General features: G+C 44.6%; 1 protein-coding gene across 3 annotated transcripts in view; it reads right to left on the minus strand.

Moving 5' to 3' along the window:
• RGS20 (regulator of G protein signaling 20) overlaps positions 1-14,696 on the minus strand; it is a 76,618-nt gene that overhangs the window by 52,053 nt on the left and 9,869 nt on the right. Inside the window, exon 2 of one of the 3 annotated variants that reach the window (XM_029222880.1) lies at positions 13,865-13,874. The exons of the other annotated variants lie outside the window; for them this stretch is intronic. Within the exon in view, the coding sequence (XP_029078713.1) occupies positions 13,865-13,874 (10 nt within the window). The remainder of the gene's footprint in view (positions 1-13,864; positions 13,875-14,696) is intronic. 3 annotated transcript variants of the gene reach the window in all.

Raw genomic sequence — 14,696 nt, forward strand, 5'->3', positions numbered from 1 at the left:
GCGGGGAAGGGAAACACTCCCAGGCTCTATCTCCTCTGTTTTCGCTGAGATAACAGGGCCTTCTGCCACCCTGCTGGTATTCCAAACCAAGTGAGGAGCTTGGGACAGGAGGTGGGTCTTTATTTGAATGTATCCATATATTTATTTGAATTATATCCCAAACTGAACTCTGATTTTCCCCTCCAAACTTTCTCCTCCTGCAATCTTCACCGTCTCAGTAAATGGCAACTTGATTATTTTAATTCAGGTCAAAAACATTGGAGTATCCCTGACTCCTTTCTTTCCTTCATACTCTTCAGTCAAATCCAACTGCTTCTCATATTGTCTTTTTTTTTAAATCTACTTAAAAAAATAAATATATTTATTTCTTTTGGGCTGTGTTTGGTCTTCGTTGCTGTGCGCAGGCTTTCTCTAGCTGCGGCGAGTGGGGTCTACTCTTGGTTGTGGTGCGCGGGCTTCTCATTGCGGTGGCTTCTCTTGTTGTGGAGCACGGGCTCTAGGCATGCGGGCTTCAGTAGTTGTGGCACACGGGCTTAGTTGCTCTGCGGCATGTGGGATCTTCCCAGACCAGGGCTCGAACCCGTGTCCCCTGCACTGGCAGGTGGATTCTTAACCACTATGCCACCAGGGAAGTCCTGCTTCTCATATTCTCTTAACACAGCTGTCACTCTGTGTTATAGGCTGAATTGGGTCTCCCTCAAATTTGTCTGTTGAAGTCCTAACCCCCAAGACTTCAGAATATCACCTTATTTGGAAATAGGGTTGCTGCAGGTGTAATTAGTTAAGATGAGATCTTGCTGGAGTAGGATGAGTCCCTAATCCAGTATGACTGGTGTCCTTATAAAAAGGGAAAGTTTGGACACAGACAGGTACCTAGGAAGAACGTCATGTGAAAGTGAAGGCATAGATCAGGTGATGCGTCTACAGGCAAAGGAATGCCGAAGGTTGCCGGCAAACCACCAGGATCGAGGAAGAGGCACGGAACAGAGTTTCCCTTAGAAGGAACTTGGCCACAAGACTGAAACACAGAAACCGTCCCTGAGTTTCCAGCCTGCTTGGACTGCCCTGTGGATTTCAGACCAAGACTGAAGCATTAACTCATACCTGAATTTCCAACTCTTAGCTGAATTTCCAATCTGTAGGGCTGGCTTGCCCTGCAGATTTCAGACTTGCCAACCTCCACAATCATGTGAATTCAATTCTTTAGAATCCCTCTCTCTCTCCTTCATTTATCTATCTATCTCTCTATCACATATATATCCTATTGGTTCTGATTCTCTGGAGAACCTTGACAAATACACCCTACTACAGGTCTTCTCATCTTTCACCTGGACTATTGGAATAGCCCCTAAGTGGTATTTTTACTTCCCTTTTGCCTCATTTTCCCTCATAGTCTAATCTCAATACTGAAACCAGATATATCCTTTACAATGTAGGTCAGTTTATGTCACCCTGTAACCCTAACCCTAGCCCTAACCCGAACTCCAAACTTGCTATTGGCCACTTTTTTCAGAGTAAAATCCAAAGTCCTTGCACTCCCTCTCAAGGCTCTACATGAATGTTGCCACCCTACCTCTGGGATATCCTCTTCCTATACACCTGTCCCTGCCTGTAATACTGGTTTTCCATAGAACCTATTACCATCTGACATACTACATGTTCACTTGTTTATTAGTACCATGTAAGTAGTTAACTTTTCCCCTTTTGTTCTTGGCAATATCCATAGTGCCTAGAATAGTTCTTGGCCCTTAACGAAGTGCTTGATAAATATTTGTTGGACAAATGAATTAAAAAGCAAACAGATATTACGCAGCCATGAAAAGAAATGAAATTCTTTTTTTTAAATTTGAATTTTATTTTATTTTTATATAGCAGGTTTCTTATTAGTTATCTATTTTATACATATTAGTGTATATATGTCAATCCCAATCTCCCAATTCATCCCAACCTCCCCCCCGACCGCTTTCCCCCCTTGACGTCCATATGTTTGTTCTCTGCATCTGTCTGTATTTCTTGCTTGCAAACCAGTTCATCTGTACCATTTTTCTATATTCCACATATATGTGTTAATATACTATATTTGTTTTTATTTTTCTGGCTTACTTCACTCTGTGTGACAGTCTCTAAGTCCATCCATGTCTCTACAAATGACCCAGTTTCGTTCCTTTTTATGGCTGAGTAATATTCCATTGCATGTAGGTACCACATCTTCTTTATGCATTCCTCTGTCAGTGGGCCTTTAGGTTGCTTCCATGTCCTGGCTATTGTAAATAGTGCTGCAGTGAACATTGGGGTGCATGTGTCTTTTTGAATTGTGGTTTTCTCTGGGTATGTGCCCAGTAGTGGGATTGCTGGATCATATGGTAATTCTATTTTTAGTTTTTCATGGAACCTCCATACTGTTCTCCATAGTGGCTGTATCAGTTTACATTCCCACCAACAGTGCAAGAGGGTTCCCTTTTCTCCACACCCTCTCCAGCATTTGTTGTCTGTAGATTTTCTGATGATGCCTATTCCAACCGGTGTGAGGTGATACCTCATTGTAGTTTTGATTCGCATTTCTCTAATAATTAGTGATGTTGAGCAGGTTTTCATGTGCCTCTTGGCCACCTGTATGTCTTATTTGGAGAAATGTCTATTTAGGTCTTCTGCCCATTTTTGGATTGGGTTGTTTGTTTTTTTAATTATTTATATATTTTGGAGATTAATTCTTTGTCCATTGATTCGTTTGCAAGTATTTTCTCCCATTCTGAGGATTGTCTTTTTGTCTTGTTTATAGTTTCCTTTCCTGTGTAAAAACTTTTAAATTTCATGAGGTCCCATTTGTTTATTTTTGTTTGTATTTCCATTTCTCTAGGAGGTGGGTCAAAAAAGATCTTGCTGTGATTTATGTCAAAGAGTGTTCTTCCTATGTTTTTCTCTAAGAGTTTTATAGTGTCTAGTCTTACATTTAGGTCTTTAATCCATTTTGAGTTTATTTTTGTGCATAGTGTTAGGGAGTGTTCTAATTTCATTCTTTTACATGTAGCTGTCCAGTTTTCCCAGCACCACTTACTGAAGAGACTGTCTTTTCTCCATTATATACCCTCACCTCCTTTGTCATAAATTAGTTGACCATATGTGTGTGGGTTTATGTCTGGGCTTTCTATCCTGTTCCATTGATGTATTTCTGTTTTTGTGCCAGTACCATATTATCTTGATTACTGTAGCTTTGTAGTATAGTCTGAAGTCAGGGAGTCTGATTCCTCCAGCTCCATTTTTTTCCCTCAAGATTGCTTTGGCTATTCGGGGTCTTTTGTGTCTCCCTACAAATTCTAAGATTTTTGTTCTAGTTCTGTAAAAAATGCCACTGGTAATTTGACCAGAATTGCATTGAATCTGTAGATTGCTTTGGGTAGTGTAGTCATTTTCATAATATTGATTCTTCCAATCCAAGAACATGGTATATCTCTCCATCTGTTTGTGTCATCTTTGATTTCTTTCATCAATGTCTTACAGTTTTCTGAGTACAGGCCTTTTATCTCCTTAAGTAGGTTTATTCCTAGGTATTTTATTCTTTTTGTTGCAATGCTGAATGGGATTGTTTCCTTAATTTCCCTTTATAATCTTTCATTGTTAGTGTATAGGAATGCAAGAGATTTCTGCATGCCAGAAGGGCGTGGCACGATATATTTATAGTAACGAAAGGGAAGAAACTACAACAAAGATTACTCAACCCGGCAAGGATCTCATTCAGATTCGTTGGAGAAATCCAAAGCTTTACAGACAAGCAAAAGCTAAGAGAATTCATACCAGCTCTACAACAAATGCAAAAGCAACTCTAAGTGCAAAACACAAGAGAAGAAAAGAACATACAAAAACAAACTCAAAACTATTCAGAAAATGGTAATAGGAACATACATATCGATAGTTACCTTAAATGTGAACGGAGTAAATGCTCTAACCAAAAGATACAGACTCACTGAATGGAAATACCCATTTCAGACCTAGGGACACGCAGATACCCACTTCAGACCTAGGGACACATACAGACTGAAAGTCAGGGGATGGAAAAAAGATATTCATGCAAATGGAAAGCAAAAGAAAGCTGGAGTAGCAATACTCATATCAGATAACGTAGACTTTAAAATAAAGAATGTTACAAGAGACAAGGAAGGACACGACATAATGATCAAGGGATCAATCCAAGGAGAAGATATAACAATTATAAATATCTATGCACCGGGCTTCCCTGGTGGTGCAGTGGTTGAGAGTCCGCCTGCCGATGCAGGCGGGTTCGTGCCCTGGTCTGGGAAGATCCCACATGCCAAGGAGCGGCTGGGCCCGTGAGCCATGGCTGCTTAGCCTGCACGTCCGGAGCCTGTGCTCCGCAACGGGAGAGGCCACAACAGTGAGAGGCCCGCGTATCACAAAAAAAAAAAAAAAAAAAATCTATGCACCCAACGTAGGAGCACCTCAATACATAAGGCAACTGCTAACAGCTACAAAAGAGGAAATCAACAGTAACACAATAATAGTGGGGGACTTTAACACCTCACTTACACCAATGGACAGATCATCCAGACAGAAAATTAATAAGGAAACACAAGCTTTAAATGACACAATAGACCAGACAGATTTAATTGACATTTATAGGACATTCCATCTGAAAACAACAGATTACACTTTCTTAACATTCTCCAGGATAGATCACATCTTGGGTCACACATCAAGCCTCAGTAAATTTAAGATAATTGAAATCATATCAAGCATCTTTTCCGACCACAATGCTATGAGATTAGAAAACAGTTACAGGGAAAAAAATGTAAAAACCACAAACACATGGAGGCTAAACGATTCATTACTAAATAACTAAATGATCATTGAAGAAATCCAAGAGGAAATCAAAAAATACGTAGAGACAAATGACAATGAAAACATGATGATCCAAAACCTATGGGATGCAGCAAAAGCAGTTCTAAGAGGGAAGTGTATAGCAATACAATCCTATCTCAAGAAACAAGAAAAGGGGCTTCCCTGGTGGCACAGTGGTTAAGAATCCGCCTGCCAACACAGGGGACATGGGGTCGAGCCGTGGTCTGGGAGGATCACATATGCCGCAGAACAACTAAGCCCGTGCGCCACAGCTACTGAGCCTGCGCTCTGGAGCCTGCAGGCCAAAAATGTTGAAGCCTGTATGCCTAGAGCCTGTGCTCCACAACAAGAGAGGCCATTGCAGTGAGAAGCCCTCGCACCGCAATGAAGGGCGGCCCCTGCTGGCCACACCTAGAGAAAGCCCGCACAGCAAGAAAGACCCAATGCAGCCAAAAATAAATAAATAAATAAATAAAATTAATCTATATATAAAAAAAGAAAGAAACAAGAAAAATCTCAAATAAACAACCTAACTTTACACCTAAAGGAACTAGAAAAAGAAGAACAAACAAAACACAAAATTAGGAGAAGGAAAGAAATCATAAAGATCAGAGCAGAAATAAACGAAATAGAAACAAAGAAAACAATAGCAAAGATCAATAAAGCTAAAAGGTGGTTCTTTGAGAAGATAAACAAAATTGATAAACCTTTAGCCAGACTCATCAAGAAAAAGAGAGGACTCAAATCAATAAAATTAGAAAGGAAAAAGAAGTTATAACAGACACCGCAGAAATACAAAGCATCATGAGAGACTACTACAAGCAACTCTATGCCAATAAAATGGACTACCTGGAAGAAGTGGACAAATTCCTAGAAAGGTATAAACTTCCATGACTGAACCAGGAAGAAATAGAAAATATGAACAGACCAATCATAAGTAATGAAATTGAAACTGTGATTAAACATCTTCCAGAAAACAAAAGTCCAGGATCAGATGGCTTCACAGGTGAATTCTATTAAACATTCAGAGAAGAGTTAACACCCACCCTTCTCAAACTCTTCCAAAAAATTGCAGAGGAAGGAACACTCCGAAACTCATTCTATGAGGCCACCATCACCCTGATACAAAAACCAGACAAAGATACTACAAAAAAAGAAAATTACAGACCAATATCACTGATGAATATAGATGCAAAAATCCTCAACAAAATACTAGCAAACAGAATCCAACAACACATTAAAAGGATCATACAGCATGATCAAGTGGGATTTATCCCAGGGATGCAAGGATTCTTCAATATAGGCAAGTCAATCAATGTGATACACCATATTAACAAATTGAAGAATAAAAACTGTATAATTATCTCAATAGATTCAGAAAAAGCTTTTGACAAAATTCAACACTGATTTATGATAAAAACTCTCCAGAAAGTGGGCATCAAGGGAGCCTACCTCAACATAATAAAGGCCATATATGACAAACCTACAGCAAACATCATTCTCAATGGTGAAAAACTGAAACCATTTCCTTTAAGATCAGGAACAAGACAAGGATGTCCACTCTCACCACTATTATTCAACATAGTTTTGGAAGTCCTAGCCACGGCAATCAGAGAAGAAAAAGAAATAAAAGAAATACAAATTGGGAAAGAAGTAAAACTGTCACTGTTTGCAGATGACATGATACTATACATAGAGAATGGTAAAGATGCCACCAGAAAACTATTAGAGGTAATCAATGAATTTGGTAAAGTTGCAGGATACAAAATTAATGCAAGAGTTTCTGCTGAGAAATCAGCTGTTAACCTTATGGGAGTTCCCTTGTATGTTATTTGTCATTTTTCCCATGTTGCTTTTAGTAATTTTTCTTTGTCTTTAATTTTTGTCAATTTGATTACTATGTGTCTCGGCCTGTTTCTCCTTGGCTTTATCCTGCCTGGGACTCTGCACTTACTGGACTTGGGTGGCTATTTCCTTTCCCAAGTTAGGGACGTTTTCAACTATAATCTCTTCAAATATTTTCTCGGGTCCCTTCTCTCTCTCCTCCTTCTGGGACCCCTATAATGTGAATGTTGGTGCGTTTAACGTAGTCCCAGGGGTCTCTTAGGCTGTCTTCATTTCTTTTCATTCTTTATTCTGTTCCACGGCAGTGAATTCCACCATTCTGTCTTCCAGGTCACTTATCCGTTCTTCTGCCTCAGTTATTCTGCTATTGATTCCTTCTAATGTATTTTTAATTTCAGTTATTGTTCATCTCTGTTTGTTTGTTCTTTCATTCTTCTAGGTGTTTGTGCTTTAAGTTTTTTAGGTCTTTGTTAAACATTTCTTGCATCTTCTCGATCTTTGCCTCCATTCTTTTTCCGAGGTCCTGGATCATCTTCACTATCATTATTCTGTATATGTTTTCTGCAAGGTCGCCTGTCTCCACTTCATTTAGTTGTTTTTCTGAGGTTTTATCTTGTTCCTTCATCTGGTACATAGCCCTCTGCCTTTTCATCTTGTCTGTCTTTCTGTGAATGTGGTTTTTGTTCCACAGGCTGCAGGATTGTAGTTCTTGCTTCTGCTATCTGCCTTCTGGTGGGTGAGGCTATCTAAGAGGCTTGTGCCAGCTTCCTGATGGGAGGGACTGGTGGTGGGTAGAGCTGGGTGTTGCTCAGGTGGGCAGAGCTCAGCAAAACTTTAATCCGCTTGTCTGCTGATGGGTGGGGTTGTGTCCCCTCCCTGTTGGTTGTTTGGCCTGAGGGAACCCAGCACTGGCGCCTGCAGGCTCTTTGGTGGTGCCAATGGTGGACTCTGGGAGGGCTCACGCCAAGGAGTACTTCCCAGAAGTTCTGCTGCCAGTGTCCTTGTCCCCAAGGTGAGCCACAGCCACACCCCCGCCTCTGCAGGAGACCCTCCAACACTAGCAGGTAGGTCTGATTCAGTCTCCCCTGGGGTCACTGCTCCTTCCCCTGGGTCCCAATGCGCACGCTATTTTGTGTGTGCCCTCCAAGAGTGGAGTCTCTGTTTCCCCCGGTCCTGTTGAAGTTCTGCAATCAAATCCCGCCAGCCTTCAAAGTCTGATTCTCCGGGAATTCCTCCTCCCGTTGCCGGACCCCCAGGTTGGGAAGCCTGACGTGGGGCTCAGAACCTTCCCTCCAGTGGGTGGACTTCTGTGGTATAAGTGTTCTCCAGTCTGTTAGTCACCCACCCAGCGGTTATGGGATTTGATTTTACTGTGATTGCGCCCCTCCTGCCGTCTCCTTGCGGCTTCTCCTTTGTCTTAGATGTGGGGCATCTCTTTCGGTGAGTTCCAGTGTCTTCCTGTCGATGAATGTCCAACAGTTGGTTGTGATTCTGGTGCTCTTGCACGAGGGAGTGAGAGCACGTCCTTCTACTCCACCGTCTTGAACCAATCTCCAGAAATAGAATTCTGACACAGGTTACAAAATGGATGAACCTTGAAAACCCTATGCTAAGTGAAAGAAGCTGAACACAAAAGGACAAATACTGAATGAGTCCATTGATACGAGATACCAAAAATAGGCAGACATACAGGTAGAAAGTAGAAGAGAGGTTACTTGGGGCGGGGGGGAGAGGAGTTATTGTTTAGTGGGTCCAGACTGTTTGGGCTGATGAAAACCTCTGGAAATAGATCATAATAATGGTTCCACAACCTTGTGAATGTATTTAATGCTACTGCATTATACACTTTAAAATGGTTAAAATGGTAAATTTTACATTATTTATATTTTAGCACAATTGAAGAAACACTCAGAACTCTTCACGATGTGAGCGGAGAGGAGCCTGAGAAAGCCCACCAGGGCTCAGGGTGCGGGCAGCTGAGTTAATCAATTGTGGTTCTGCCGTAGAGTTGTCACCCACCTCTTGGAGTTCTCTCATCTTGATTTCTGCTGCCAGATAGACATTGCCAACTCTCACCCTATTCCTGGCATTTAGTGCAGCCTAGGTTGTGATTTGGGAAAGTAGAAAAGGAATAGCAGACGCAGGGATTAGACCAAGAAGGGTCTTGTAAGCCACTCATTTATTCATTTTTTCAACAGACATTAATTACCTGCTTATTATATTCTTAAGTTCCAGGCAATGTCTTAGATGCTCTGGATTCAAGGTGAGTGGGGAAGAAAACGACCTTCTCTTGTATGTACTGAATGAGGGGGTGTAAGAGTCTAGGTAGACTGAATAGGGCAAGCAAGTCATAGTAAGGATTCTGGATTTTATTTTATTTTATTTTATTTTTATTTTTTTTTTTGGCCACACCGTGTGACATGGGGAATCTTAGTTCCCCAACCAGGGATTGAACCTGGGATCAAGCCCATGCCCCCTGCACTGGGAGTGCAGAGTCCTAACCACTAGACTGCCAGGGAAGTCCCTGGATTTTATTTTAAAAGCAAAGATAATCACTGAAAGGTTTTAAGCAGGAGAGTGACATCATGTGATTTATATATTTTAAAGACTCTTTTTTTTTTTTTTTTGCGGTACACGGGCCTCTCACTGCTGTGGCCTCTCCCCTTGCGGAGCACAGGCTCAGCGGCCATGGCTCACAGGTCCAGCCGCTCCGCGGCATGTGGGATCCTCCCGGACCGGGGCATGAACCCACGTCCCCTGCATCAGCAGGGGGACCCCCAACCGCTGCGCCACCAGGGAAGCCCCTAAAGACTCCTTTGACTGCTTTGCATAAGAGTGAATTGGAAGAGGGCAAGCATGGGAACAGTGAAGCAGGAGGCTTTGCACTGGTGCAGGTGAGAGAGGGGGATGGCCTGGGCAGGTAATGGGAATAAAATAGAGAGAAGTGGACAGATACGGGATACATTTTAGAATTAATGGGCGTCAGGTGGATTCAAGGTACAGGCTGAGAAAAAGGGACTCAAGGAAAATTCCTAGATTTTCTCCCTTGAGCGGTTGGGTGACTTGCTGAAATGAGGACGGCGGGGAGGAAAATCAGGAGTCCAGGTAAACACACGTTTTGGGTGCCTGTGAGTCACTCAGATGGAGACGTTCCAAAGGCTGTTGTGAAAGAGCCTGAAGCTCAGGGTAGAGGTGGGAACCTTGGAGATGTAAATTTAGGAATCATTAGCATAAAATTATATTGAAAGCTATGGGGATTGGGTAAGATCCCTAGAAAGAGATGAAAAGATAGAACAAGACTGAAGCCGCTTAAGGAGTTTGACACGTCCAGATGGAAATGGGGAGCCACGGACAAAGTTGAATCGGGGGGTTAACACAGTCAGGTTTGTGTTTTAGGAAGATTTCTGACTTCTGGTGTCACTTAGAGGCAGGCATGACTCGAAAGAGGAGACCAGAGAAGAGGCTGCTGTGATACATTTTTTGGGAGATGATAGTAACTTTATCCAGGAAAGTGTTAAAAGGGATGGAGATAACTAAATAAACGGATCAAGAGATAATTTTGAATAGTGTGGACAAAACTTGAAGACTGATTAGGGGTATGAAATGAGGATAAGATTAAGGTCAATCAAGGGTTATGCCTCTAAATTTCTAGTTCAAAACCGGGCAGATCATGGTACCCTTTCACCATCATGAAAAAGTTTGGGGAACGGTAAAGACAGATTGCTAATTTTGACATGCCTAGACATTTCAAGCTAGGTGGTGAGTAAACATTTGTACATTCATGTGTGGACTGCGGGAGAGAGAGCTGAATCATCACCCGTAAGCTGTCTCAAAGCTGTCGACGCAGCCAAGATTAGCCAGGGAGAACAAGTTGAGTGAGAAAAAGGCCTAGGATGAAAACCTAGGGAATTTCCAATATGTCAGAGTCAATAGAGGGAGAGGGATTTGCAGAAGAGGCTGAAAAAGAGCAGACGGCGAAGTAGGAGGAAAGCAAGGTAAAAGGGACGTCGTGTTCGACACGTCGTTTATTCCTTGTCACAGTCCGGCAAGCAGGTATGTCTCATCTCCATGTAACAGAAGGCTGCACTGAGACTCAGAAAGGTGAAATGGCCTCTCCAAAGACTCTTATCTAGAAAACAGAGCAAGTGTGAAGGAATTTAAGCAAACCCTGGGCTATCTGGTTTCCATCCTTTGGTCTTTAGTGAAAGGAATGACGTGTGTGCGTGTGTGCGTGTGTGTGTGTGTGTTTACATGTTTTTATATACATAAGACCATCTCTGCAGGATACGTAGAAGCTGGTAAGAGTGGAGAGCGTTTGCCTTTGTGGGGGAATGGAGGTTGCTGACTGGCCAGATGGAGACTTGCTGTATTGTATGCACTTCTGGGCTCTGTATTAGTGTGACAGAGAGTGGGTAATGAAGAGTTTGACTTCGTTTTTAATGCCTGACTGCTGACAGCTTCCAGGTCCCATCACTGTCCCCCTTCTGTCTCACATCTGGGCGGCTGATACAGGACACCAGGTGCCCTCTCCCTTGGCTGCCGCGGGAAGGTCCAACCAGGTAAGCCCTGGCCCTTGCCAAGCAGAACCCTCGGCCCGGCTCGGCCATGGAAACGCCAAGCAGATCCCCTTTCTCTGCTCTCTCAAGCCGTTTCTGGACCTGCTTCCATCCTGCCCTCCTCAGAGGCTGCATCGTGTGAGTAATAAACCTTTCTATGCTCTCTGGTGTGCGTGTGACCTCACTGGTCTGGACATCAGAACCACATCTTGGGCAGGTGCCGGGCAGGGGGTCCATCCTGCCTATGTGGGGTGACCACAGCAATCATGTCCGTTCACAGCTGTGGGGTTGCACGATTCTCATTTCGAATATTTTAATTAAAAACGTAAATTAACGGAAACATTTTGAAATGGTAAAAATAAAAAAGATCCATGGGGCTTCCCTGGTGGCGCAGTGGTTGAGAGTCCGCCTGCCGATGCAGGGGACACGGGGTCCGGGAGGATCCCACGTGCCGCGGAGCGGCTGGGCCCGTGAGCCATGGCCGCCGAGCCCGCACGTCCGGAGCCTGTGCTCCGCAGCGGGAGAGGCCACAGCAGTGAGAGGCCCGCAAGTATAAGGTTGACAAGAGCAGGGGACAGAGGCGTCCACAGTAATCAGTCCTCTCTCTTCAGTTGTGTACACGCATGTAAAAGCTGCTGTCACCGCCGTCGTTTGAATCCCAAGCACACGGACACCAGCCCCAAGCCCAAACCTCGGCCCTGCCTTGAGTGGAGACACAGAGCAGAATCCACAGAGAAAGCTCTAGAGCGCCCCAGGCGTGCACTTCAGCGTCCCCGCTGGACTGGCTGGCTCGTTTATTAAATTGCAGCAGACTCCTCCACAGGTCCCGCCTTGGCGTCTACACCGCGCCTCTGTCTACTCTAATCCGTTCCCCACCCTGCAGAACGGGCGACGACCTTTCTAAGAGGCAGACGTGATCGTGTTACTTCCCTCCCTCTAACCGTTCGGCGGCCCCTCCTGTGTCTGCAGGACTTAATGTGGCATAAAAGACCTTTTGTGATTTGCTGGTACTCCATTCACTCACCCAGCTTTCTCACTGTTCTTTTGTACTCCAGGCTCCAATCACGTTAAGCACCCTTCGGGTCCTAAAATCCCCCTTGTTTATTTGCGTTCCCGCTCTCTGTATAAGCTGTTCCCTCTGCCGGCATCACGCCCCTTCCCAGTCTGGGCCTCCTCTTCTCCCTTGGTGATCTCCCACTTAGCCTTCAAGGCTCAACTTAGATGCCGTTTCCCTGGGGATCTCACTAAGGCTGGGTCAGCTGCCCGTCTCCTTTCTCTGACCACAGCACTTCCTGCCCTCGGTGGTGACAGTGACAGGCCGTTTCCCTGTGTGGCTCCAAGCCCAGTATGTGTCAGGACTGTGCCTTATTCAGACCCATGCCTGAAAAGCCTGAAGCAGTCCTGGGACATAATGTGTATTCAATCAGTATTTGTTAAATGAATGAACTTAGAAATGACATGACCTGGATTTGATGATTGTGCGGGCTGTGTGAGGGGTACCTAGGGTTTTAGCATGCTGTTTTTCTCTGCTTTTGTGTATATTTGACATTTTCTGTCATGAAAAGATTTTTTAAAAGTCATGGTTTTTAACTTCTAGATGATGTGTCTCATGTCTTGTTAAATTGCAAAAGACAAGAAACAGTGGGACAGAATCTGCCCCAATTGCGTACACATGCCTCGAGGGTATGAGTTTATTAAAATGGGTGTTCCGAGAAGGCCTGACACCGAAGGGGACACCTGCACTCCATTTGTCCCCATCGTTGGGCCGGATCCACCAGTGTCACATTGGAGGAGCACAAAAATCAACAAACAGGATGGTAAGAACAAGGGGAGCCATTGTTCTGTCCAAAGCAGACAGCCTGTGACAGGCCGGGAGGGCTGCGTGGGCTCTGTGTGAGTCTCACCGAGCTGCCCGAGAACTTGTCAGAGGACCCTGATTTCTTCGAGCTGGGCTTGGCTGAATTGGATGGCTTTGCCCGGCATTTTATTATTATTATTTTATTATTATTATTTTTAAAAATTTTTGGCCGCGTTGGGTCTTCATTACTGCACGCGGGCTTTCTCTAATTGCGGCGAGCGGGGGCTACTCTTCCTTGTGGTGCAGGAGTGTCTCACTGCGGTGGCTTCTCTTGTTGCAGAGCACAGGCTCTAGGCGCACGGGCTTCAGTAGTTGTGGCTCGTGGGCTCGCAGTTGTGGCTCGCGGGCTCTAGAGCGCAGGCTCAGTGATTGTGGCGCACGGGCTCAGTAGTTGTGACTTGCAGGCTCTAGAGCACAGGCTCAGTAGTTGTGGCACACAGGCTTAGTTGCTCCGCGGCATGTGGGATCTTCCCCGACCAGGGCTTGAACCCATGTCCCCTGCATTGGCAGGCGGACTCTCAACCACTGCACCACCAGGGAAGCCCACGTTGTTTTTTAATATTCAAAGTATCTGATAAAAAAACCCCAACCAAATGAAATTATATGTGACAGGTATAACTGTTGTGATTTCATAGAGGATAAAACCAAGACTCAGAGAATCAAACCCAACGTGGACCTGCATTCAAAGCCCATGCTTGCCATTCCAAAGAGATTGCTTTGTGTCATCACACTGCCTGGTGGCAGTTTGGACCTGGGCAGGCCTGAAGGATGCGCGTAACTGAACTCCTGTAGTTGGGATAAAGGACGCCTTCGAGTCATCAGACTTTGATTAGTTACAGCCCAGCCTCAAGTTTTACTAGTTTGAAAGCCTGCAGTGCTTGCATTTCCACCAGATGTCAGCGTTTACCGTCCCTCACTCCCTCCAGTCTTTTAAAAAACAAGGAAGCACTGCGTTTCTCTTGGGATCCTCAGCATGGTGATTGCATCTGTGCCTGAGATGGAGGGTTGTGTGGCAAGAAAGCCGCTGGGCGCTGAATCTTGACTCAGCGAGGAGGAATTTGAAAATGTAGTCAGCCTTCCACTTCCCCGATTTCCTACAACCCAAAGGCATTCTTTTTTTTTTTTCTCTCCCCCTTGTGATTTCATGTCTGTAAAAAACAGCCCATTTCTGATGGATGAGCCAAGCAGAGTTGTCTGGCCTTTGGCCGAGACTGCATCGGACAGAGGAGGTTCTGGGGTGAAGGGAGGACACAGGGATGATGCAGGGCGGCCGCGGTAGAAGCCCCGGCCAGATGGGGCTGGGGCGGGACCAGGCCACAGCGCGGCTTCTGGGGAGGGACCAGAGGCCGCCAAACACCGGGTCAGAGTTTATTCACCCCCGATTACACTCTTGGAAGAGTTCATGCTCGGGGATCTAATACTAGCATTCCCTGCAGATTTTGTGAGCAGGAACAATACATTAGTTCATTTGCATCTAAGTGCCAAATGAACGTGAACTTCCTTTGTTTCCTAATGGGAGAAACCAGGCCAGAATGAGAGGCTGAGATGCCCAGGGTATGCCTGGGGGTACTGGGGAAGGTGTG

Source organism: Monodon monoceros, unplaced genomic scaffold, assembly GCF_005190385.1.
Source record: "Monodon monoceros isolate NGI ecotype Baffin Bay Population unplaced genomic scaffold, NGI_Narwhal_1 Super_Scaffold_14, whole genome shotgun sequence".
Taxonomy (NCBI): domain Eukaryota; kingdom Metazoa; phylum Chordata; class Mammalia; order Artiodactyla; family Monodontidae; genus Monodon; species Monodon monoceros.